The sequence below is a fragment of the Pelodiscus sinensis genome, chromosome 30 (assembly GCF_052426305.1).
Source record: "Pelodiscus sinensis isolate ZL-2025 chromosome 30, ASM5242630v1, whole genome shotgun sequence".
Classification (NCBI taxonomy): Eukaryota; Metazoa; Chordata; order Testudines; family Trionychidae; genus Pelodiscus; species Pelodiscus sinensis.
In genome coordinates this window covers 13,163,364-13,188,621 of record NC_143081.1, presented here as the reverse complement: position 1 = coordinate 13,188,621, position 25,258 = coordinate 13,163,364, and the positions used below count along the sequence as shown (strand labels likewise).

The 25,258-nt window shown below is 48.6% G+C and overlaps 4 protein-coding genes across 4 annotated transcripts; 3 read left to right on the top strand and 1 right to left on the bottom strand.

Annotated features, from left to right (window-relative positions):
- Positions 1 to 3,601: 3,601 nt before the first annotated feature.
- LOC142821036 (olfactory receptor 14C36-like) lies at positions 3,602 to 4,537 on the top strand. Its single transcript, XM_075911774.2, has one exon. It carries the CDS (start codon positions 3,602 to 3,604, stop codon positions 4,535 to 4,537), a length of 936 nt encoding a protein of 311 aa, XP_075767889.2.
- A 3,461-nt stretch (positions 4,538 to 7,998) lies between these two features.
- On the bottom strand, positions 7,999 to 8,736 carry LOC142821302 (paraneoplastic antigen Ma1 homolog). The gene has a single exon (XM_075912162.2). It carries the CDS (start codon positions 8,734 to 8,736, stop codon positions 7,999 to 8,001), a length of 738 nt encoding a protein of 245 aa, XP_075768277.2.
- Positions 8,737 to 14,203: 5,467 nt separating this feature from the next.
- LOC149521245 (olfactory receptor 14C36-like) lies at positions 14,204 to 15,139 on the top strand. Its single transcript, XM_089774439.1, has one exon. It carries the CDS (start codon positions 14,204 to 14,206, stop codon positions 15,137 to 15,139), a length of 936 nt encoding a protein of 311 aa, XP_089630565.1.
- A 4,271-nt stretch (positions 15,140 to 19,410) lies between these two features.
- LOC112544915 (olfactory receptor 14C36-like) lies at positions 19,411 to 20,346 on the top strand. Its single transcript, XM_025182008.3, has one exon. It carries the CDS (start codon positions 19,411 to 19,413, stop codon positions 20,344 to 20,346), a length of 936 nt encoding a protein of 311 aa, XP_025037793.3.
- The last annotated feature ends 4,912 nt before the right edge of the window (positions 20,347 to 25,258 follow it).

Sequence of the window (25,258 nt, the reverse complement as noted above, 5' to 3'; positions counted from 1 at the left end):
TTTTATACGGCAAACCTCACTCCCCATGCTAGCTGGGCATCTTGCTCAGAAAATCAAACAGCCACAGTTAAGTTGGACTTCATGAAGTTTCCATTGCTTCTTCTTTTTCAGGTTAAAAGTGCAACTAAACCCTTCTATAATTATGTGTGTGTGCTCTGTTTTTCATGTATTTAAAAATCAATAAATAAATACTATAGCAAATAATATCTAAAAGACCTCAAGAGACAGTGCTTAACTTTAAATACGGGCAAAGACCCATCACGCACCTAAACCTAAATGGAGGGGGATGAGGGGTTAGCAATAAGGATTTGATATTAAACTGGACCTACTGTAATTACACCTACAGTTCTGAAGTACTAGCTCTTCTTCAAAATCACTAAGGTGGCAAAACAATGGTTTCAATCCCATGGGAGTTAGGAACATCAAATTCTTTCCGGGTCTGGGCAGAATCGAGGTTTTTTAAATTCATTTCTAGTGCACTAACAGCCTTAAAATACTCTGAAAAACTTTGAATTTCCAGCCTAACCGTGTTATCGGCATGGACAACTGTATCACCAACTCTCTGTTAAACCAGTCATGAAGGAATTCTCGTAAAAAAGGGGGAGTCACTGGCACCTGAGCTGGGCCGTGCCCGCCCTTGCCACCCCTGACCCGTGAAGTCCTGCCCTCACTCCACTCACGGCCAGAAGCTCCTGCCCCTAACACAGACCTTCTCCTTGTCATCCGACCCCCGGGCCACCCGTTGCTCCAATGCCCCACCCCCACACTGCCTTCTCACTTTCAAATAAGCAAATAAGGGCCAGCGGAGCTGACTTCGGGCTGCGCTGGGACTTCTCTAAGAGAATTCCCTGTGGGGGAGGAGGAGGAGGAGCGGGGAAGGAGGTGGAGAGGAGATACAGCTGATAAGGGTAGAGTTAGAGATGCTGATAGGGGCACCCACAGCATTGTCGGAGGAGAGGGAAAGTGAGGCGCTCCAACAGGGAGTACTGGGGCTCCCTTCCCCCAAGCAGCCAGAGAGGGCAGCGGGTAGCTGGGGAGGACTGGTACCCCAGCCCAGGCTGACTGGACGCATCTGTCCTGACAGCCATATTTGCAAAGGGACAGCCCCCCCACAAAACGCTGACAGGGGCGAGCAAAACCTGTGTTGCAGCGTGTGGACTAGACAGCCCATTGTGGACTGAACTGGGGTCCGGCAGCCAGGGGTGGGACCGACCCTGTCACAGGGGTTAACGAAGGACCAGGCTGCTCCAGGACAGCTGGGGCTCTGGTGCGTCTCAGCTCTGGGCTGCTGTCTCTCACAGGGCTCTGTTAATGAAATCCAGCTTGTGCCGTAGTCTCCTTCCCACGGCTCCTCAGCTCTGCCTTGTGCGTAGCCAGGGTCCTTCCAGGGATGCTACTATGGTGTGAGATCCGGGGCACCTCGTGTTCCCCTTCTGAGGGTCGAGCTCTTCTAGGGCAGGGCGATAGGACGGTCGCTCCGGAGGTGAGATCCGAGCTCACAGCCCTGGAGACCGGGGTCAGCTCCTCAGCCCCAGCGCAGGGACATCCTACGTCGTGACCACGTTTGCAGCCTGAACAAGCTGGGAGCAGTTCCACAGCTGCGGGGGAGGTGCGTCCTGCCCCCATCCTGTTTAACCCTTCAGCCGGCCTCAGATTGGAAAATCCAATGGATGGGCAGGGAACCAGCCGCTGAACAACCCAGTGCGGAGTCGTTATTCACACAGACAGGCGGTGAGGGCAGAATCCCGGCAGTGAAGTGTCTGGTGTAACACAGGCTGGGAAACATCCCTCAACACCCGGCACGGTAAGTCTGTTGTTTAAGTCCAACTGGGTTCGGTGGGAATGTCCTGGGTAGATTTCTGAATGCAACTGGGAGTGATAAGGGAACTTTTCATGACTTTTTATAGAAATGTACTGACATATTTCCAGCTGCATGGAGGTTTGTTCTTTTTCTCCCACCAGAAAAAAGTTAACTGTGCCTAGACACTGTGAATAGCAAACACTTGCTTCCATTCATTAAGAATCAGACATTCCCAAATAAACCGCTGGAAAGTGAAACATTCCCAGGGAAATTAAGGAAAACAACGGTTGTGAGCTTTCCAGTACACGGGGTTGTAGGTCACTGGTAATAGTCTTCCCTAGAAGAGTTTTTGAGATGAAACCCCAGTATTTCTCTGATATAATTGAAATGGAAAATGTCAGATTATCCCAGACTGTCAAGTTAGATGGAATCTAAGGTGGGCACATTAGGATTGTCCAATAATCATAAGATTGGATCCCAGGTGCTCTTACGCAATCAGTGCAATGTTTCTTTCCAAGGGATACTTATCAAACATTAAGACAGGGCAAGGAGCAGAGATGGCAGCCCACAACGCTGGTATTAAATGGAGAAATGCCTTAGATGGGGAATATGAATTGAAGCCCCTAGCCAAAGCCTCTCTTAACACTGCCGAAACACACAGAGTAGGTCAATGAGTTCAGAACGTAGATATCTGGCTCTAGCATTATACACCCTCTCCTGTGCCGGCTAATTACAACTGCAGCAAACAGGAGCATGGAACATGCACACAGCACAGTCAGCCAGACAGCCAGCAGTTCCAGCAGACAAAGCCGAGAAAGGGAGAGTAGGGGAAACAGAAGCACCGGGAAGGCAAGTGACAAGCCCAAGATAACCCCAGTGAGTGACAGAGCCAAGAATAGAATCTACGTCTCCCAAAAGCTACTGGTGCGCACAAGCCGGACGTGGCCTAGGCAATGACACAGCAGAGGGGGCAGAGTTACTCATCTTGGGAAATGGCATTTGGGGTCATAAATCACTGAGGAGGCAGCAGGATGTCTATGCGGTGCTGCAGTGGGATCATGATGCCACGATTTTCAGGCATTTTAGTTTCATGCCCGTGTCCACAGCCTGCAGCTCGTAGCCAGAGGGGATCCGTCTTGGCTACAGCTGCGGCGTTGGGATTGAGCTTTGCTCTGTTCTTCACACGGCATTTTATCCAGCCCCATCCTGATCCCAATCTTCAGATGGTGCAAATGGACACAGCTCCACAGCCAGGCAGAGTGACACCCATGCGGTAACTCACCAACTCCAGTGAATAGCTAGGATGGCGCTGGGCATGGTGGACACCCAGGGTATGTCTAGACTACATCCCTCTGTCGGCAGAGAGCATGAGGGTCAACATTGCAAATGAGGCAGGGATTTAAATATCCCATGTCTAATTTGCATAAAAATGGCCGCCACATTTTGCTAGCAAAAAGCAGGAGTTCTTCTTCCAGGAGGCATAAGGGATCTGTCGAAAAAGGCTTTCTTTCTCCACAGATCCCCCTCTAGACTGCTGCTTTTTCCCGAAAAAGAGCTGAGACTTCAAAACACGGGGGCCATTTTAATGCAAATTAGGCACGGGATATTTAAATCCCTGCCTCATTTGCAATGTTGACCTGCCTCATCTGCATCCCTCTGCCGACAGAGGATGCAGTCTACACATGCCCCCATAGCATGAGAGATTTCCACAGGGAATCGGGCCATTCCATGTATCACTCTAATCCCCACCTATCTGGGGCCTTCCCTCCACAGCCACCACCGTGTGAACTGAGGAAGAAAATGTCCAACCAAAGCATCGTGAACGAGTTCCTGCTCCAGGGGTTCTCTGACGTTCGGGAGCTGCAGATTTTGCACTTTGTGCTGTTTCTGGCTATTTATCTGGTAGCCCTAATGGGGAATCTTCTCATCATCTCAGCCATCATCCTTGACCACCGTCTTCACACCCCCATGTACTTCTTCCTGGGGAACCTGTCCGTCTTAGACCTCGGCTCCATCTCCGTCACTGTCCCCAAATCCATGGCCAACTCCCTCCTGGATATCAGGGTGATTTCGTACCCTGCCTGTGTCGCTCAAGTCTTTCTCTTTGTTGTCTTCAGTTCAATTGATTTTGCCCTTCTCACCATCATGGCCTACGACCGCTACGTCGCCATCTGCCAGCCACTGCACTACGAGAGAGTGATGAACAGAAGAGCCTGTGTCCAAATGGCCACCAGTGCCTGGATCACTGCTATGGTTTACTCTGCCCTGCACACTGAGAGCACCTTCAGGTTACCCTTCTGCCAATCCAATGTCCTCAACCAATTCTTCTGTGAAATCCACCAGCTCCTCAAGCTGGCCTGCTCTGACTCCTATCACAGTGAACTTGGGCTTCTTGCCGTCAGTGCCTTTTTAGTGTTGAATTGCTTTGCTTTTATCATGGTGTCGTATGTGCAGATCTTCAGAGCGGTGCTGAGAATCCCCTCGGAGCAGGGTCGGCACAAAGCCTTCTCCACCTGCCTCCCCCACCTCGCTGTGGTCTCTTTGTTCCTTTCCACTGTCTTATTTGAGCACCTGAAACCCACCTCCAGCTCAGCATCAAATCTAGATCTCCTGGTGGGTGTTCTCTACGCCGTGGTGCCTCCCATGCTGAATCCGGTCATCTACAGCCTGAGGAACAAGGAGCTCAAAGCTGCCTTAAAGAAACTGATTGTGTCCATTTTATTCTCCAAAAACTAAAATATGCATCATTGCTCCTTGACTGTGATTTCATTCAGAATTGTCCTACTATTGTAACTTTCTTTTTCCTCTCCGGGTTACTGGGGAGCAGGTCACACTCACAGGTGTGCCTGGGTGCCTGATGTCTTAACCCAGAAGTGATCCTGAGCTCCCCAGTGGTGATGGTGTTTAGTTGGGGAAAGCACTGTCCACCCCCTTGCTGCAGTCCCTTGCTGGCAATGAATGTAAAGTGGTGGTGCCTCCACCTGCCTGGCCTTGTACACACACTGGTGCCTTGAGAGCCTCCAGGAATATACTCATTCCAACATAAAGCTGGATCTAATTCCAGAACAACTACAAATCATAGACATCTAATAGAATACTTTAAAAGAAACCATCTTTACTTAACTTAATCAAACCCGAGGTGTCCATGGTCATCATGTTAGGACTGTAGTACAGTTTTGTGAAATTGTTTAGGTGAAACCAGTTGTTGCTTTGTGTATTGCCTGGGCTGTTTAGTGATTCTATACAAAAGGCCATTGTCCAGAGGAAGTCGATCCCATTCCCTCATTAGGAGTGGAATATTAGGGTGTGTGTTTCTATTCACGGCAGCTGGATTCCCCTTATCAACTGACAACCAGATCTCTCCAATAAAGGCATCATTCTGTTGTGCAGCCTGAAGTTCAGAACGAGTCAAATGGGGAAGATGGGGAGTATCCAAAGAAGCATCTTTGCAGTATGCTTGAGGAACAGTATGGGCTGACACAACCACAAGATCTACAAAGCGAGCAGGTGGCATGTTAGTCGGCTTCCCATAAACTGTAGAAACATGATACAAAGCTTGAACCCCAGGGGCAGATACCTCTTCCCACTCATCTTCAGGAGCTGAGATACTATGTGCTCATCTAGATAATGCATCAGCATCTATGTTCTTGCTTCCTGGGCGGTACTTTAGGCTGAAGTTGTATGTGGACAATGCTGCTAACCACTGGTGACCTGTAGCATCCAATTTGGCTGATGTCAAAATATATGTTAATGGATTGTTATCCATGCGAACCTCAAATCGTGCTCCATACAGATTATCATGCAACTTATCTACTACAGCCCATTTTAAAGCCAGAAATTCAAGTCTGTGCACAGGGTAGTTTCTTTCAGAGGGTGACAAACTTTGACTGATGAAAGCTACTGGCCTCAATCCCTCAGGGTATTCTTGATATAATACCCCTCCTAAGCCATCCATACTGGCATCCACATGCAGAACATACGGCTTTTGAGGATCAGCAAATGCTAATACAGGAGCTTTGGAGAAGCATTCCTTAATATTCTGAAAAGCCTCTTCACAGTGTTCATTCCATCGGTCCCCAAAGGGCTCAGAAGGTTGGAAATAGGTGTTATCTGTTGGAATATCTTTAGGTCTCGAGCCATTTTTGTGAGGTGGTGGAGGGTAGCCTTGCAACAACTCATTTAGTGGTCTTGTCAATCTGGAGTATCCCTTCACAAAACGCCTATAATAGCCACAGAATCCCAAAAATAAACATAGGGCAGTTAAATTCTGAGGCCTGGGCCAACTGGAAACAGCCTCAATTTTTGATGGGTCCGTGGCAATACCTTGCTCTGACACTATGTGTCCCACATAAGAGACTGAAGGGCGGCAGAATTTACACTTATCCAAGGATAGTTTCAAGCCTTCTTCTTTCAAACGATTAAGGATTTTAAGCAGCCGCTCTTCAGGCTCTTCAAGAGTTCGCCCAAAAACAATTAGGTCATCCAAGTAAACGAGAACTTCCATAAGATTCATGTCCCCAACTGTTCGCTCCATTAATCTTTGAAAGGTGGCGGGAGCTCCACAAATGCCTTGGGGCATTCTCTCAAACTGATAAAATCCAAGTGAGCAGATAAAAGCAGTTTTCTCTTTATCCGCCTTATTCATGGATATTTGGTAAAAACCACTGCAAAGGTCTAATACAGTAAACCACTTACTCCCATGTAAGCCGTTAAGGACATCCTCATTCCGCGGCATTGTATATTGGTCAGGGACAGTGCGTTTATTGAGAGTTCTATAGTCTACACACATTCTGACAGACCCATTTTTCTTTCTCACCACGACAATTGGAGAAGCATATGGGCTTCGTGACTCAGAAATTATTCCAGTAGCCATCAAATCATGTATGTGGCGCTGAACATCTTCCATATCAGATGGAGCCAGGCGACAAGATCGTTCTCGAAACGGTCGAGAGTCATTTAGATGGATCTCATGCTAAGTACTTTTTGCACAGCCCACATCCCATTTATGTTGGGAGAAAACATCAGCATGCTCTAACATTTTCTTGCAGAGACGCTGTTTCCATTCCTCAGGAATAGGGGCATCTCCAAAATCAAAGCAATCTGTTCTCAAGTCCTTAGTGTTGTTCTTGACAGCTACTGCATGCATCCGAGGTTCTCCATCAACTGGGAATAATTGAGCAATTCTTGTCCCACGTCGAATGATCACCTCGTGAGCAGATACATTTCTAACAGTAACTGTGACTCTCCTAGAAGACACAACTCTAGTGGCTTGCACCTCAGGTCGGACCATAAATCCTCCAGGTGTAGTCACTTCTTCCGGTGTATCCACTAATAACAATTTATCTGTAGGCTGAATAGAAAACTTTGGGATACCGGTGACTTGACAGGCACTGTCAGGTGGTATGTGTAATGTTCTTTTCTGTGTGTACCATACATTGCCATACCTGGTAGAATCCTTATCAGAAACAGAGAGAGACTTTCTGTGGAAACCTGTATAGGCCTCCCAGATCTTAGGGAGAATAGGCAAGGTACTGATGCATCCTTCCCCAACAGTGTCTTTGCATAGTTTAAAAAAATCGCTGGACCAGACTACTATTGGTGCCTACCAATACTGCAACATTACTTTTAACACAAGGATCAGGGCACACTAGAACTAAAGTATCCAGCTTCTCAGGAACTCCCATGATGGATGGCGGGAACTCAATTTGAAGGGATTTGAAGGTCCTGCCTTGAGGGCGGGGGACTGGACTCGATGACATCTCGAGGTCCCTTCCAGTCCTATTATTCTATGATTCTATGATTCTAAGTACCCCTCATATGGGTATTTTTGATTACTCAACCCCCAGATTTCCAAATTGTCCAAGGGGTGAATAGGCAAATGGCGAAGGTACATATTGTAAAATGTCTTGTACAAAATGGTGACTTGTGAACCGCTGTCCAGGAGAGCACGAGTATAAATGCCTTCTATTTCAACAGGCACAACCGGAGCTGGGCCTACCAATCCACGGGGCAAATCGTTACAGGTATTTGCACCCTGTTGGTAGCACTTAGTGGAGCTTATCTTCCTCGAAGCACCAGTTCGCTCCTTCACTGGGCTTCTCTGAAGTTTCCCAAATTCTTGCTTGCTTGGATGAGCTTGCGGTTAACTTTCCGTACATCCTCTTCTGGGGAATGTGAAGAGCTTCACGAGCAGCCAGTCAATCCTCCTCTTCCCTGATATCCCGAACCAGTTTGGAGAAGGAGGGAGGATTTTGGCGTGAGTCAGAAAGCTGCAGCTTCAGGGCTATTAGGTTGCCAGAACAAGCACCCTTCAGTATTTGTTCCATTCTCACCTGATCCAAGCGGCTGGCAAGTATCCCCTTCTTTACCAGTACCTTATGTAGGAGCTTCTCTAGACGGCATACATACTGTGACAGTTTCTCACCCTCTTCTTGATAGGTGGTGCAAAAACGCACAAACAAATCTTCTTCACTCTCAGTAGTCCCATAAATATCATCCAAAGCATGGAGATACTCCATAGCACCAGCAGAGGGTTTACTCACCCGTATGGATCTAATGACATCAGATGCTGGTCTTCTCAGACTTTCAGCTAATCGTTGCCGTTTCATAGTATCTGAGCACTGCCATTCCTCCATTATCTGGACAGCTTGGTCCATCCAAGATTCAAAGTCATCCTCTCCAACAGGGGTAGGCTGAATCCCAGAGAAAAATCTCAGCTTCTGATATCCAACTCCTTCATAGGAGGGAGGGGTATATCGTTCCATCGTTTGTCCTAAAGCAGCTATCAGACCTTCATTTGTGACAGCTGAGGGCATAGATGCTGGAGTAACAATGGTCCTCACATCTTCCACTGACTTTCCCTTTTTTTGCAGAAAAACATTCAATTTAGCTTCAAAGTCAGAGCTCACAGCTTCAGTGGTCTCCTCCTGAGACATTCCCAGGCAGAAACACAGGTCAGGGGGTACACACCCACAATACCAGCTTCCGGGGGTACTCACCGTGGGTCAAGATCACCAGCTGCTCTCACCAGTACTGACAGAGTCTGGGTGTTAGTGTCACCTCGGTGACCAAAGATTTTTACAGTTCCTAATGCCTGGTAGATAATAGCATGCTCAGTGTCTATAGGCACTTTACCCAGAATAAGCGCTCGGCTGGGTGGCACTCCTACATCACTACACCAGGATAGTAACTTAAGGGCTTCCATGATGTACCCAATAACAGATTTAGGAACACAAACCAAGGTTTTAAATACGAGCAGATCTCAGAAAACCACCATAACTCCAGCACCAGTAAAGAAAACAGGGACAATTTTTCTTGCAGTAAAAATTAGAGGTGGTAAAGAGGATGCCACCGGTGCCTCCAAAATGTAACCCCCGTTTTCCTCCCCGGGTTACTGGGGAGCAGGTCACACTCACAGGTGTGCCTGGGCGCCTGGTGTTTTAACCCAAAAGAGATCCTGAGCTCCCCAGTGGTGATGGGGTTTAGTGCGGAAAGCCCTATCCACCCCCTTGCTGCAGTCCCTTGCTGGCAATGAATGTAAAGTGGCGGTGCCTCCACCTGGCTGGCCTTGTACACACACTGGTGCCTTGAGAGCCTCCAGGAATATCCTCATTCCCACATAAAGCTGGATCTAATTCCAGAACAACTACAAATCATAGACATCTAAGGGAACACTTTAAAATAAACCATCTTTACTTAACTTAAATAAACAGGGATTAATAGAATTAGCAATGAACAGCATTAACAAAACACATAACAATAATTGAAGTTTATACAGCTACCATTGGTACTAATAGTGACCCCACCCCAGAGTGTGCACACCCCTAGACTCAGTCCCAGACACTTGCTTGCATTGGCGCTGATGTTACAGCCGTAGTGAGGATTTGGTCCAGGCTAAACGGCAGCTCTGTCCCAGGCAGCACTTTTCCAACAAGGCCCAAACTTACTGCCTCTTGCTGGGCCTGTAGGAAGCAGCCTGCAACTCCCAGTTCCAACAGGCATCTAGTAGCTGCATCCAACAGCCCCTGCACTGGGTCAATGTCCTTGGCAGCAGCCTGGCTCCCCCTTTGGTTCCAAACTGCAAGGCAGAGTCCCAGACTGCGACGCCTCTTTCTTCAAGCACATGGAGCAAGCAGTCCTCTCTCCCACCAGAGTCCTTCCTTCCTGTTTTTTTCCCAAGGGCTCATGGGAATTGTAGTCTGGATTGTAGCACACGGGGTCTTTTCAGAATAAAACAGAGGCCCCTTTAGTAAGGGGACTACATTCTGATGACAAAGTTATCTCCATGAGAACACGGGCTGCAAACGTTTTGTGAATTAATGAAATCTAGTCTGACTGCACAGACGTTAACTGTGCTAGTTTAGAATCACACCACTATAGATAAAATCATAATCTTAGGCTGCATCTAGACTGTCTACACTGGCCTCTTGAATTTGCACAAGAACACTGGCGATCTAATGTAAGATTGTCCGTGTTCTTGCGCAAATACTATGCTGCTCCCGTTCGGGAAAAAGCCCTCTTGCGCCAATGTGTTTGTGCAAGACGGCCAGTCTAGACAGCTAAAAACTCTTTTGTGCAAAAATGACGATCGAGGCTTTCTTCCGCAACACCGCATCTAGAGTGGCACGGACGCGTTTCTGCAAAACGTGCTTTTGCGCAAAAGCATCTGTGCCAATCTAGGCACTCTTTTCTGCAAATGCTTTTAACGGAAAAACATTTCCATTAAAAGCATTTGCGGAAAATCATGCCATTCTAGACGCAGCCTTAGTGACTACCCGTAAATCTTCCTGCACACCTCTCTATTTGGTTTAGGGTTTTATACGGCAAACCTCACTCCCCATGCTAGCTGGGCATCTTGCTCAGAAAATCAAACAGCCACAGTTAAGTTGGACTTCATGAAGTTTCTATTGCTTCTTCTTTTTCAGGTTAAAAGTGCAACTAGACCCTTCTATGATTATGTGTGCTCTGTTTTTCATGTATTTAAAAATCAATAAATAAATACTATAGCAAATAATATCTAAAAGACCTCAAGAGACAGTGCTTAACTTTAAATACGGGCAAAGACCCATCACGCACCTAAACCTAAATGGAGGGGGATGAGGGGTTAGCAATAAGGATTTGATATTAAACTGGACCTACTGTAATTACACCTACAGTTCTGAAGTACTAGCTCTTCCTCAAAATCACTAAGGTGGCAAAACAATGGTTTCAATCCCATGGGAGTTAGGAACATCAAATTCTTTCCGGGTCTGGGCAGAATCGAGGTTTTTTAAATTCATTTCTAGTGCACTAACAGCCTTAAAATACTCTGAAAAACTTTGAATTTCCAGCCTAACTGTGTTATCGGCATGGACAACTGTATCACCAACTCTCTGTTAAACCAGACATGAAGGAATTCTCGTAAAAAAGGGGGAGTCACTGGCACCTGAGCTGGGCCGTGCCCGCCCTTGCCACCCCTGACCCGTGAAGTCCTGCCCTCACTCCGCTCACGGCCAGAAGCTCCTGCCCCTAATACAGACCTTCTCCTTGTCATCCGACCCCCGGGCCACCCGTTGCTCCAATGCCCCACCCCCACACTGCCTTCTCACATTCAAATAAGCAAATAAGGGCCAGCGGAGCTGACTTCGGGCTGCCCTGGGACCTCTCTAAGAGAATTCCCTGTGGGGGAGGAGGAGGAGGAGCAGGAAGGAGGTGGAGAGGAGATACAGCTGATAAGGGTAGAGTTAGAGATGCTGATAGGGGCACCCACAGCATTGTCGGAGGAGAGGGAAAGTGAGGCGCTCCAACAGGGAGTACTGGGGCTCCCTTCCCCCAAGCAGCCAGAGAGGGCAGCGGGTAGCTGGGGAGGACTGGTACCCCAGCCCAGGCTGACTGGACGCATCTGTCCTGACAGCCATTTTTGCTAAAGGACAGCCCCCCCACAAAACACTGACAGGGGCGAGCAAAACCTGTGTTGCAGCTTGTGGACTAGACAGCCCATTGTGGACTGAACTGGGGTCCGGCACCCAGGGGTGGGACCGACCCTGTCACAGGGGTTAACGAAGGACCAGGCTGCTCCAGGACAGCTGGGGCTCTGGTGCGTCTCAGCTCTGGGCTGCTGTCTCTCACAGGGCTCTGTTAATGAAATCCAGCTTGTGCCGTAGTCTACTTCCCACGGCTCCTCAGCTCTGCCTTGTGCGTAGCCAGGGTCCTTCCAGGGATGCTGCCATGGTGAGAGATCCGGGCACCTCCTGTTCCCCTTTTGAGGGTCGAGCTCATCTAGGGCAGGGTGACAGGACAGTCGCTCCGGAGGTGAGATCACAGGCCTGGAGACCAGGGTCAGCTCCTCAGCCCCAGCGCAGGGACATCCTAAGTCGTGACCACGTTTGCAGCCTGAACAAGCTGGGAGCAGTTCCACAGCTGCGGGGGAGGTGCGTCCTGCCCCCATCCTGTTTAACCCTTCAGCCGGCCTCAGATTGGAAAATCCAATGGATGGGCAGGGAACCAGCCGCTGAACAACCCAGTGCGGAGTCGTTATTCACACAGACAGGCGGTGAGGGCAGAATCCCGGCAGTGAAGTGTCTGGTGTAACACAGGCTGGGAAACATCCCTCAACACCCGGCACGGTAAGTCTGTTGTTTAAGTCCAACTGGGTTCGGTGGGAATGTGCTGGGCGGATTAGAGAATGCAACTGGGAGTGATAAGGGAACTTTTCATGACTTTTTATAGAAATGTACTGACATATTTCCAGCTGCATGGAGGTTTGTTCTTTTTCTCCCACCAGAAAAAAGTCAACTGTGCCTAGACACTGTGAATAGCAAACACTTGCTTTCATTCATTAAGAATGAGACATTCCCAAATAAACCGCTGGAAAGTGAAACATTCCCAGGGAAATTAAGGAAAACAACGGTTGTGAGCTTTCCAGTACACGGGGTTGTAGGTCACTGGTAATAGTCTTCCCTAGTAGAGTTTTTGAGATGAAACCCCAGTATTTCTCTGATATAATTGAAATGGAAAATGTCAGATTATCCCAGACTGTCATGTTAGATGGAATCTAAGGTGGGCACATTAGGATTCTCCAATAATCGTAAGATTGGATCCCAGGTGCTCTTACGCAATCAGTACAATGTTTCTTTCCAAGGGATACTTATCAAACATTAAGACAGGGCAAGGAGCAGAGATGGCAGCCCACAACGCTGGTATTAAATGGAGAAATGCCTTAGATGGGGAACATGAATTGAAGCCCCTAGCCAAAGCCTCTCTTAACACTGCCGAAACACACAGAGTAGGTCAATGAGTTCAGAACGTAGATATTTGGCTCTAGCATTATACACCCTCTCCTGCTGCTGGCTCATTACAACTGCAGCAAACAGGAGCATGGAACATGCACACAGCACAGTCAGCCAGACAGCCAACAGTTCCAGCAGACAAAGCACAGAAAGGGAGAGCAGGGGAAACAGAAGCACCGGGAAGGCAAGTGACAAGCCCAAGATAACCCCAGTGAGTGACAGAGCCAAGAATAGAATCTACGTCTCCCAAAAGCTACTGGTGCGCACAAGCCGGAAGTGGCCTAGGCAATGACACAGCAGAGGGGGCAGAGTTACTCGGTGTGGGAAATGGCATTTGGGGTCATAACTCACTGAGGAGGCAGCAGGATGTCTATGCGGTGCTGCAGTGGGATCATGATGCCACGATTTTCAGGCATTTTAGTTTCATGCCCGTGTCCACAGCCTGCAGCTCGTAGCCAGAGGGGATTAGTCTTGGCTACAGCTGCGGCGTTGGGATTGAGATTTGCTCTGCCCTTCACACGGCATTTTATCCAGCCCCATCCTGATCCCAATCTTCAGATGGTGCAAACGGACACAGCTCCAGAGCCAGGCAGAGTGACACCCATGCGGTAACTCACCATCCCTAGTGAGTAGCTAGGAGGGCGCTGGGCATGGTGGACACCCAGGGTACGTCTAGACTACATCCCTCTGTCGGCAGAGAGCATGAGGGTCAACATTGCAAATGAGGCAGGGATTTAAATATCCCATGTCTAATTTGCATAAAAATGGCCGCCACATTTTGCTGGCAAAAAGCAGGAGTTCTTCTTCCAGGAGGCATAAGGGATCTCTCGAAAAAGGCTTTCTTTCTCCACAGATCCCCCTCTAGACTGCTGCTTTTTCCCGAAAAAGAGCTGAGACTTCAAAACACGGGGGCCATTTTAATGCAAATTAGGCACGGGATATTTAAATCCCTGCCTCATTTGCAATGTTGACCTGCCTCATGTGAATCCCTCTGCCGACAGAGGATGCAGTCTACACATGCCCCCATAGCATGAGAGATTTCCACAGGGAATCGGGCCATTCCATGTATCACTCTAATCCTCACCCATCTGGGCCCTTCCCTCCACAGCCACCACCCTGTGAACTGAGGAAGAAAATGTCCAACCGAAGCACCGTGACCGAGTTCCTGCTCCGGGGGTTCTCTGACATTCGGGAGATTCAGATTTTGCACTTTGTGGTGTTTCTGGTTATTTATCTGGTAGCCCTAATGGGGAATCTTCTCATCATCTCAGCCATTGCCCTCGACCACCGTCTCCACACCCCCATGTACTTCTTCCTGGGGAACCTGTCCGTCTTAGACCTCGGCTCCATCTCCGTCACCGTCCCCAAATCCATGACCAACTCCCTCCTGGATATCAGGGTGATTTCGTACCCTGCCTGTGTCACCCAAATCTTTCTTTTTGCTGTCTTCAGTTCAATTGATCTTGCCCTTCTCACCATCATGGCCTACGACCGATACGTCGCCATCTGCCACCCGCTGCACTACGAGAGAGTGATGAACGGGAGAGCTTGTGTCCACATGGCCACAAGTGCCTGGATCACTGGTATGGTCTACTCTGCCCTGCACACTGAGAGCACCTTCAGGTTACCCTTCTGCCAATCCAATGTCCTCAACCAGTTCTTCTGTGAAATCCCCCAGCTCCTCAAGCTGGCCTGCTCCGACTCCTACAACAGTGAACTTGGGCTTCTTGCCTTTAGTATCGTATTAGGTTTAACATGCTTTGCTTTTATCATTGTGTCGTACGTTCAGATCTTCAAAGCAGTGGTAAGAATCCCTTCTGAGCAGGGCCGGCACAAAGCCTTCTCCACCTGCCTCCCCCACCTCGCTGTGGTCTCTTTGTTTCTTTCCACTGCCATATTTGAGCACCTGAAACCCACCTCCAGCTCAGCATCAAATCTAGATCTCCTGGTGGGTGTTCTCTACGCCGTGGTGCCTCCCGTGCTGAATCCGGTCATCTACAGCCTGAGGAACAAGGAGATCAAAATGGCAATGAAGAAACTGATTGTGTCCATTTTATTCACCAAAAACTAAAAAATTCATCATCGCTCCTTGATTGTGATTTCGTTCAAAATTGTTTTACTATCAACTGATGACAAAGTTATCTCCATGAAAACACGGGTTGCAAACGTTTTTTGAATTAATGAAATCTAGTCTGACTGCACAGACGTTAACTACGTTAATTTAGAATCATACCACTGAATAAAATCAGAATGGTAAGCTGTGTCTAGACTCGTAAGTTTTTACACAAAAGCGATTGCTTTCGTGGAGAAACTTGCCAGCTGTCTACACTGGCCACTTGAATTTGTGCAAGACCACTGACAATCTAATATAAGATTGTCAGTGTTCTTGCGCAAATAATATGCTGCTCCCGATCGGGAAAAAGCCCTTTTGAGCAAGAGGGCCAGTGTAGACAGCTAAAAACTCTTTTGTGCAAAATAGCCCTGATGGCAAAAATGGCGATCGGGGCTTTCTTCCACGACACCGCATCTAGAGTGGCACGGACGCTTTTCCGCAAAAAGTGCTTTTGCGCAAAAGCATCCGTGCCAATCTAGACGCTCTTTTCTGCAAATACTGTTAACGGAAAAACTTTTCCATTAAAAGCATTTGCGGAAAATCATGCCATTCTAGACGCAGCCGTTGTGTCTCTCTATAAATCTTCCTGCACACCTGTCTATCTGGTTTAGGGATTTATACTGCAAACCTCACTCCTCATGCTAGCTGGGCATCTTGCTCAGAATATCCAACAGCCACAGTTAAGTCGAACTTTATGAAGTTTCTATTGCTTCTTCTTTTTCAGGTTAAAAGTGCAACTAGATCCTTAGATAATTATGTGTGCTCTCTTTTTTGTTTATTTAAAAATCAATAAATACATACTATAGCAAATAATATCTAATAGAACTCATAAGCCAGTGCTTAACTTTAATACGAGCAAAGACCCATCACGCACCTAAACCTAAATGGAGGGTTTAGAGCTTTTTTGGGGGAAGAGGGGTTAGCAATAAGGATGAGATATTAAACTGGGCCTACTGTAATTACACCTAAAGTTCTGCAGTACTAGCTTTTCCTCAAAATCACTAAGGAGACAAAACAATGGTTTCAATCCCATCTGAATTAGGCGGATCAAATTCTTTCCGGGTCTGGGCCCAAATCGAGGTTTTTTAAATTCATTTCTAGTGCACTAACAGCCTTCCAATACTCTGAAATACTTTGAAATTCCAGCCTAACTGTGTTATTGGCATGGACAACTGTATCACCAACTCTCTGTTAAACCAGACGTGGAGGAATTCTCGTAAAAAAGGGGGAGTCACTGGCACCTGAGCTGGGCCGTGCCCGCCCTTGCCACCTCTAACCCCTGAAGTCCTGCCCTCACTCCGCTCACGGCCAGAAGCTCCTGCCCCTAACACAGACCTTCTCCTTGACATCCGACCCCCCTGCCACCCGTTGCTCCAATGCCCCACCCCCACACTGCCTTCCACTTTCAAATAAGCAAATAAGGGCCAGCGGAGCTGACTTCGGGCTGCCCTGGGACCTCTCTAAGAGAATTCCCTGTGGGGGAGGAGGAGGAGCAGGAAGGAGGTGGAGAGTAGATACAGCTGATAAGGGTAGAGTTAGAGATGCTGATAGGGGCACCCACAGCATTGTCGGAGGAGAGGGAAAGTGAGGCGCTCCAACAGGGAGTACTGGGGCTCCCTTCCCCCAAGCAGCCAGAGAGGGCAGCGGGTAGCTGGGGAGGACTGGTACCCCAGCCCAGGCTGACTGGACGCATCTGTCCTGACAGCCATTTTTGCTAAAGGACAGCCCCCCCACAAAACACTGACAGGGGCGAGCAAAACCTGTGTTGCAGCGTGTGGACTAGACAGCCCATTGTGGACTGAACTGGGGTCCGGCACCCAGGGGTGGGACCGACCCTGTCACAGGGGTTAACGAAGGACCAGGCTGCTCCAGGACAGCTGGGGCTCTGGTGCGTCTCAGCTCTGGGCTGCTGTCTCTCACAGGGCTCTGTTAATGAAATCCAGCTTGTGCCGTAGTCTCCTTCCCACGGCTCCTCAGCTCTGCCTTGTGCGTAGCCAGGGTCCTTCCAGGGATGCTGCCATGGTGAGAGATCCGGGCACCTCCTGTTCCCCTTTTGAGGGTCGAGCTCTTCTAGGGCAGGGCGACAGGCCGGTCGCTCCGGAGGTGAGATCCGAGCTCACAGGCCTGGAGACCAGGGTCAGCTCCTCAGCCCCAGCGCAGGGACATCCTACGTCGTGACCACGTTTGCAGCCTGAACAAGCTGGGAGCAGTTCCACAGCTGCGGGGGAGGTGCGTCCTGCCCCCATCCTGTTTAACCCTTCAGCCGGCCTCAGATTGGAAAATCCAATGGATGGGCAGGGAACCAGCCGCTGAACAACCCCGTGTGGAGTCGTTATTCACACAGACAGGCGGTGAGGGCAGAATCCCGGCAGTGAAGTGTTTGGTGTAACACAGGCTGGGAAACAGCCCTCAAACCCGGCACGGTAAGTCTGTTGTTTAAGTCCAACTGGGTTCGGTGGGAATGTGCTGAATAGATTTCTGAATGCAACTGGGAGTGATAAGGGAACTTTTCATGACTTTTTATAGAAATGTACTGACACATTTCCAGCTGCATGGAGGTTTGTTCTTTTTCTCCCACCAGAAAAAAGTTAACTGTGCCTAGACACTGTGAATAGCAAACACTTGCTTCCATTCATTAAGAAAGAGACATTCCCAAATAAACCGCTGGAAAGTGAAACATTCCCAGGGAAAATAAGGAAAACAACGGTTGTGAGCTTTCCAGTACACGGGGTTGTAGGTCACTGGTAATAGTCTTCCCTAGAAGAGTTTTTGAGATGAAACCCCAGTATTTCTCTGATATAATTGAAATGGAAAATCTCAGATTATCTCAGGCTGTCAAGTTAGATGGAATCTAAGGTGGGCAAATTAGGATTCTCCAATAATCGTAAGATTGGATCCCAGGTGCTCTTACGCAATCAGTGCAATGTTTCTTTCCAAGGGATACTTATCAAACATTAAGACAGGGCAAGTAGCACAGATGGCAGCCCTCAACGCTGGTATTAAATGGAGAAATGCCCTAGATGGGGAACATGAATTGAAGCCCCTAGCCAAAGCCTCTCTTAACACTGCCGAAACACACAGAGTAGGTCAATGAGTTCAGAACGTAGATATTTGGCTCTAGCATTATACACCCTCTCCTGTGCCGGCTAATTACAACTGCAGCAAACAGGAGCATGGAACATGCACACAGCACAGTCAGCCAGACAGCCAGCAGTTCCAGCAGACAAAGCAGAGAAAGGGAGAGCAGGGGAAACAGAAGCACCGGGAAGACAAGTGACAAGCCCAAGATAACCCCAGTGAGTGACAGAGCCAAGAATAGAATCTACGTCTCCCAAAAGCTACTGGTGCGCACAAGCCGGACGTGGCCTAGGCAATGACACAGCAGAGGGGGCAGAGTTACTCGGCGTGGGAAATGGCATTTGGGGTCATAAATCACTGAGGAGGCAGCAGGATGTCTATGCGGTGCTGCAGTGGGATCATGATGCCACCATTTTCAGGCATTTTAGTTTCATGCCCGTGTCCACAGCCTGCAGCTCGTAGCCAGAGGGGATTTGTCTTGGCTACAGCTGCGGCGTTGGGATTGAGCTTTGCTCTGTTCTTCACACGGCATTTTATCCAGCCCCATCCTGATCCCAATCTTCAGATGGTGCAAACGGACACAGCTCCACAGCCAGGCAGATTGACACCCATGCGGTAACTCACCATCCCTAGTGAGTAGCTAGGATGGCGCTGGGCATGCTGGACACCCAGGGTATGTCTACACTACATCCCTCTGTCGGCAGAGGGATGCAGATGAGGCAGGTCAACATTGCAAATGAGGCAGGGATTTAAATATCCCATGTCTACTATGCATAAAAATGGCCGCCACATTTTGCTGACAAAAAGCAGGAGCTCTTCTTCCAGGAGGCATAAGGGATCTGTCGAAAAAGGCTTTCTTTCTCCACAGATCCCCCTCTAGACTGCTGCTTTTTCCCGACAAAGAGGTGAGTTGACAAAAGGCGGGGGCCTTTTTTATGCAATTTAGGCACGGGATATTTAAATCCCTGCCTCATTTACAATGTTGACCTGTCTCATCTGCATCCCTCTGCCAACACAGGGATGTAGTCTAGACATGCCCCCATAGCATGAGAGATTTCCAAATACAATCGGGCCATTCCATGTATCACTCTAATCCCCACCCATCTGGGGCCTTCCCTCCACAGCCACCACCCTGTGAACTGAGGAAGAAAATGTCCAACCAAAGCACCGTGACCGAGTTCCTGCTCGGGGGATTCTCTGACGTTCGGGAGCTGCAGATTTTGCTCTTTGTGCTGTTTCTGGCTATTTATCTGGTAGCCCTAATGGGGAATCTTCTCATCATCTCAGCCATTATCCTTGACCACCGTCTCCACACCCCCATGTACTTCTTCCTGGGGAACCTCTCCGTCTTAGACCTCGGCTCCATCTCCGTCACCGTCCCCAAATCCATGGCCAACTCCCTCCTGGACATTAGGGTGATTTCGTACCCTGCCTGTGTTGCTCAAGTCTTTTTCTTTGTTGTCTTCAGTTCAATTGATTTTGCCCTTCTCACCATCATGGCCTACGACCGCTACGTCGCCATCTGCCAGCCACTGCACTATGAGAGAGTGATGAACAGGAGAGCCTGTGTCCAAATGGCCGCCAGTGCCTGGATCACTGGTATGGTCTACTCTGCCCTGCACACTGAGAGCACCTTCAGGTTACCCTTCTGCCAATCCAATGTCCTCAGCCAGTTCTTCTGTGAAATCCCCCAGCTACTCAAGCTGGTCTGCTCCGACTCCTATCTCAGTGAACTTGGGCTTCTTGCCGTCAGTGCCTTTTTAGATTTGAATTGCTTTGCTTTTATCATGGTGTCGTATGTTCAGATCTACAAAGCGATACTGAGGATCCCCTCGGAGCAGGGCCGGCACAAAGCCTTCTCCACCTGCCTCCCCCACCTCGCTGTGGTCTCTTTGTTCCTTTCTACTGGCTTATTTGAATACCTGAAACCCACCTCCAGCTCAGCATCAAATCTAGATCTCCTGGTGGGTGTTCTTTACGCTGTGGTGCCTCCCATGCTGAATCCGGTCATCTACAGCCTGAGGAACAAGGAGATCAAAGCTGCCTTGAAGAAACTGATTGTGTCCATTTTATTCTCCAAAAACTAAAATATACATCATCGCTCCTTGACTGTGATTTCATTCAGAATTGTTCAACTATTGTAACCCCCTTTTTCCTCCCCAGGTTACTGGGGAGCAGGTCACACTCACAGGTGTGCCTGGGCACCTGGTGTTTTATCCCAAAAAAGATCCTGAGCACCCCAGAGGTGATGGTGTTTAGTGGGGAAAGCCCTATCCACCCCCTTGCTGCAGTCCCTTGCTGGCAATGAATGTAAAGTGGTGGTGCTTCCACCTGGCTGGCCTTGTACACACACTGGTGCCTTGAGAGCTTCCAGGAATATACTCATTCCCACATAAATCTGGATCTAATTCCAGAACAACTACAAATCATAGACATCTAATAGAATACTTTACAATAAACAATGTTTACGTAACTTAATCAAACCCGAGGTGTCCATGATCATCATGTTAGGACTGTAGTACAGTTTTGTGAAATCGTTTAGGTGAAACCAGTTGTTGCTTTGTGTATTGCCTGGCCTATCAGACCTTCATTTGTGACAGCTGAGGGCATAGATGCTGGAGTAACAATGGTCCTCACATCTTCCACTGACTTTCCCTCTTTTTGCAGAAAAACATTCAATTTAGCTTCAAAGTCAGAGCTCACAGCTTCAGTGGTCTCCTCCTCTGGGACATTCCCAGGCAGAAACACAGGTCAGGGGGTACACACCCACAATACCAGCTTCTGGGGGTACACACCGTGGGTCAAGATCAGCAGCTGCTCTCACCAGTACTGACAGAGTCTGGGTGTTAGAGTCACCTCGGCGGCCATAGATTGTGGTTTTACCAAAGATTTTTACAGTTCCTAATGCCTGGTAGATAATAGCATGCTCAGTGTCTATAGGCACGTTACCCAGAATAAGCGCTCGGCTGGGTGTCACTCCTACATCACTACACCAGGATAGTAACTTAAGGGCGTCCATGATGTACCCAATAACAGATTTAGTAACACAAACCAAGGTTTTAAATACCAGCAGATCTCAGAAAACCACCATAACTCCAGCACCAGTAAAGAAAGCAGGGACAATTTTTCTTGCAGTAAAAATTAGAGGTGGTAAAGGAGATGTCAGCGGTGCCTCCAAAATGTAACCCCCTTTTTCCTCCCTGGGTTACTGGGGAGCAGGTCACACTCATAGGTGTGCCTGGGCGCCTGGTGTTTTAACCCAAAAGAGATCCTGAGCTCCCCAGTGGCGATGGGGTTTAGTGCGGAAAGCCCTATCCACCCGCTTGCTGCAGTCCCTTGCTGGCAATGAATGTAAAGTGGTGGTGCCTCCACCTGGCTGGCCTTGTACACACACTGGTGCCTTGAGAGCCTCCAGGAATATCCTCATTCCCACATAAATCTGGATCTAATTCCAGAACAACTACAAATCATAGACATCTAATAGAACACTTTAAAATAAACAATCTTTACTTAACTTAAATAAACAGGGATTAATAGAATTAGCAAGGAATAGCATTAACAAAACACATCACAATAATTGAAGCTTATACAGCTACCATTGGTACTAATAGAGACCCCACCCCAGAGTGTGCGCACCCCTAGACTCAGTCCCAGACACTTGCTTGCATTGGCACTGATGTTACAGCCGTAGTGAGGATTTGGTCCAGGCTAAACGGCCGCTCTGTCCCAGGCAGCACTTTTCCAACAAGGCCCAAACTTACTGCCTCATGCTGAGCCTCTAGGAAGCAGCCGGCTAACTCCCAGTTCCAACACGCATGTAATAGCTGCATCCAACAGCCCCTGCACTGGGTCAATCTCCTTGGCAGCAGCCTGGCTCCCCCTTTGGTTCCAAACTGCAAGGCAGAGTCCCAGACTGCGAGGCCTCTTTCTTCAAGCACATGGAGCAAGCAGTCCTCTCTCCCACTAGAGTCCTTCCTTCCTGTTTTTTTCCCAAGGGCTCATGGGAATTGTAGTCTGGATTGTAGCACACGGGGTCTTTTCAGAATAAAACAGAGGCCCCTTTAGTAAGGGGACTACACTATCAACTGATGACAAAGTTATCTCCATGAGAACACGGGCTGCAAACGTTTTGTGAATTAATGAAATCTAGTCTGACTGCACAGACGTTAACTGTGCTAGTTTAGAATCACACCACTATAGATAAAATCATAATCTTAGGCTGCATCTAGACTGTCTACACTGGCCTCTTGAATTTGGGCAAGAACACTGGCGATCTAATGTAAGATTGTCCGTGTTCTTGCGCAAATACTATGCTGCTCCCGTTCGGGAAAAAGCCCTCTTTCGCAAATTTGTTTGCGCAAGAGGGCCAGTCTAGACAGCTAAAAACTCTTTTGTGCAAAAATGACGATCGAGGCTTTCTTCCGCAACACCGCATCTAGAGTGGCACGGACACGTTTCTGCAAAACGTGCTTTTGCGCAAAAGCATCTGTGCCAATCTAGGCTCTCTTTTCTGCAAATGCTTTTAACGGAAAAACATTTCCATTAAAAGCATTTGCGGAAAATCATGCCATTCTAGACGCAGCCTTAGTGTCTACCCGTAAATCTTCCTGCACACCTCTCTATTTGGTTTAGGGTTTTATACGGCAAACCTCACTCCCCATGCTAGCTGGGCATCTTGCTCAGAAAATCAAACAGCCACAGTTAAGTTGGACTTCATGAAGTTTCTATTGCTTCTTCTTTTTCAGGTTAAAAGTGCAACTAGACCCTTCTATAATTATGTGTGCTCTGTTTTTCATGTATTTAAAAATCAATAAATAAATACTATAGCAAATAATATCTAAAAGACCTCAAGAGACAGTGCTTAACTTTAAATACGGGCAAAGACCCATCACGCACCTAAACCTAAATGGAGGGGGATGAGGGGTTAGCAATAAGGATTTGATATTAAACTGGACCTACTGTAATTACACCTACAGTTCTGAAGTACTAGCTCTTCTTCAAAATCACTAAGGTGGCAAAACAATGGTTTCAATCCCATGGGAGTTAGGAACATCAAATTCTTTCCGGGTCTGGGCAGAATCGAGGTTTTTTAAATTCATTTCTAGTGCACTAACAGCCTTAAAATACTCTGAAAAACTTTGAATTTCCAGCCTAACCGTGTTATCGGCATGGGCAACTGTATCACCAACTCTCTGTTAAACCAGTCATGAAGGAATTCTCGTAAAAAAGGGGGAGTCACTGGCACCTGAGCTGGGCCGTGCCCGCCCTTGCCACCCCTGACCCGTGAAGTCCTGCCCTCACTCCGCTCACGGCCAGAAGCTCCTGCCCCTAATACAGACCTTCTCCTTGTCATCCGACCCCTGGGCCACCCGTTGCTCCAATGCCCCACCCCCACACTGCCCTCCACTTTCAAATAAGCAAATAAGGGCCAGCGGAGCTGACTTCGGGCTGCGCTGGGACTTCTCTAAGAGAATTCCCTGTGGGGGAGTAGGAGGAGCAGGAAGGAGGTGGAGAGGAGATACAGCTGATAAGGGTAGAGTTAGAGATGCTGATAAGGACACACAGCATTGTCGGAGGAGAGGGAAAGTGAGGCGCTCCAACAGGGAGTACTGGGGCTCCCTTCCTTCAAGCAACCAGAGAGGGCAGCGGGTAGCTGGGGAGGACTGGTACCCCAGCCCAGGCTGACTGGACGCATCTGTCCTGACAGCCATTTTTGCTAAAGGACAGCCCCCCCACAAAACGCTGACAGGGGCGAGCAAAACCTGTGTTGCAGCGTGTGGACTAGACAGCCCATTGTGGACTGAACTGGGGTCCGGCAGCCAGGGGTGGGACCGACCCTGTCACAGGGGTTAACGAAGGACCAGGCTGCTCCAGGACAGCTGGGGCTCTGGTGCGTCTCAGCTCTGGGCTGCTGTCTCTCACAGGGCTCTGTTAATGAAATCCAGCTTGTGCCGTAGTCTCCTTCCCACGGCTCCTCAGCTCTGCCTTGTGCGTAGCCAGGGTCCTTCCAGGGATGCTACTATGGTGTGAGATCCGGGGCACCTCGTGTTCCCCTTCTGAGGGTCGAGCTCTTCTAGGGCAGGGCGACAGGACGGTCACTCCGGAGGTGAGATCCGAGCTCACAGGCCTGGAGACCGGGGTCAGCTCCTCAGCCCCAGCGCAGGGACATCCTACGTCGCGACCACGTTTGCAGCCTGAACAAGCTGGGAGCAGTTCCACAGCTGCGGGGGAGGTGCGTCCTGCCCCCATCCTGTTTAACCCTTCAGCCGGCCTCAGATTGGAAAATCCAATGGATGGGCAGGGAACCAGCCGCTGAACAACCCAGTGCGGAGTCGTTATTCACACAGACAGGCGGTGAGGGCAGAATCCCGGCAGTGAAGTGTCTGGTGTAACACAGGCTGGGAAACATCCCTCAACACCCGGCACAGTAAGTCTGTTATTTCAGTCCAACTGGTTCGGTGGGAATGTGCTGGGCGGATTAGAGAATGCAACTGGGAGTGATAAGGGAACTTTTCATGACTTTTTATAGAAATGTACTGACTCATTTCCAGCTGCATGGAGGTTTGCTCTTTTTCTCCTACCAGAGAAGAGTTTACTGTGCCTAGACTATGTGAATAGCAAACACTTGCTTCCATTCATTAAGAATCAGACATCCCCAAAGTAAATTGCTGGAAAGTGAAACATTCCCAGGTAAATTAAGGAAAACAAAGGTTGTGAGCTTTCCAGTCCACAGGGCTGTAGGTCACTGGTAATAGACTTCCCTAGAAGATATTTTGAGATGAAACCCCAGGCTGCATCTAGACTGGCATGATTGTGTGGAAATACATTTAACGGAAAAGTTTTTCCGTTAAAAGTATTTCCGCAAAAGCGTATCTAGATTGGCACGGATGCTTTTGCGCAAAAAGTGCTTTGCGCAAAAGCATCTGTAGCCAGTCAAGACGCGATTTTGCACAAGAAAGCCCCAATCGCCAAGTATTCTTCCGCAAGAGGGCTTTTTCC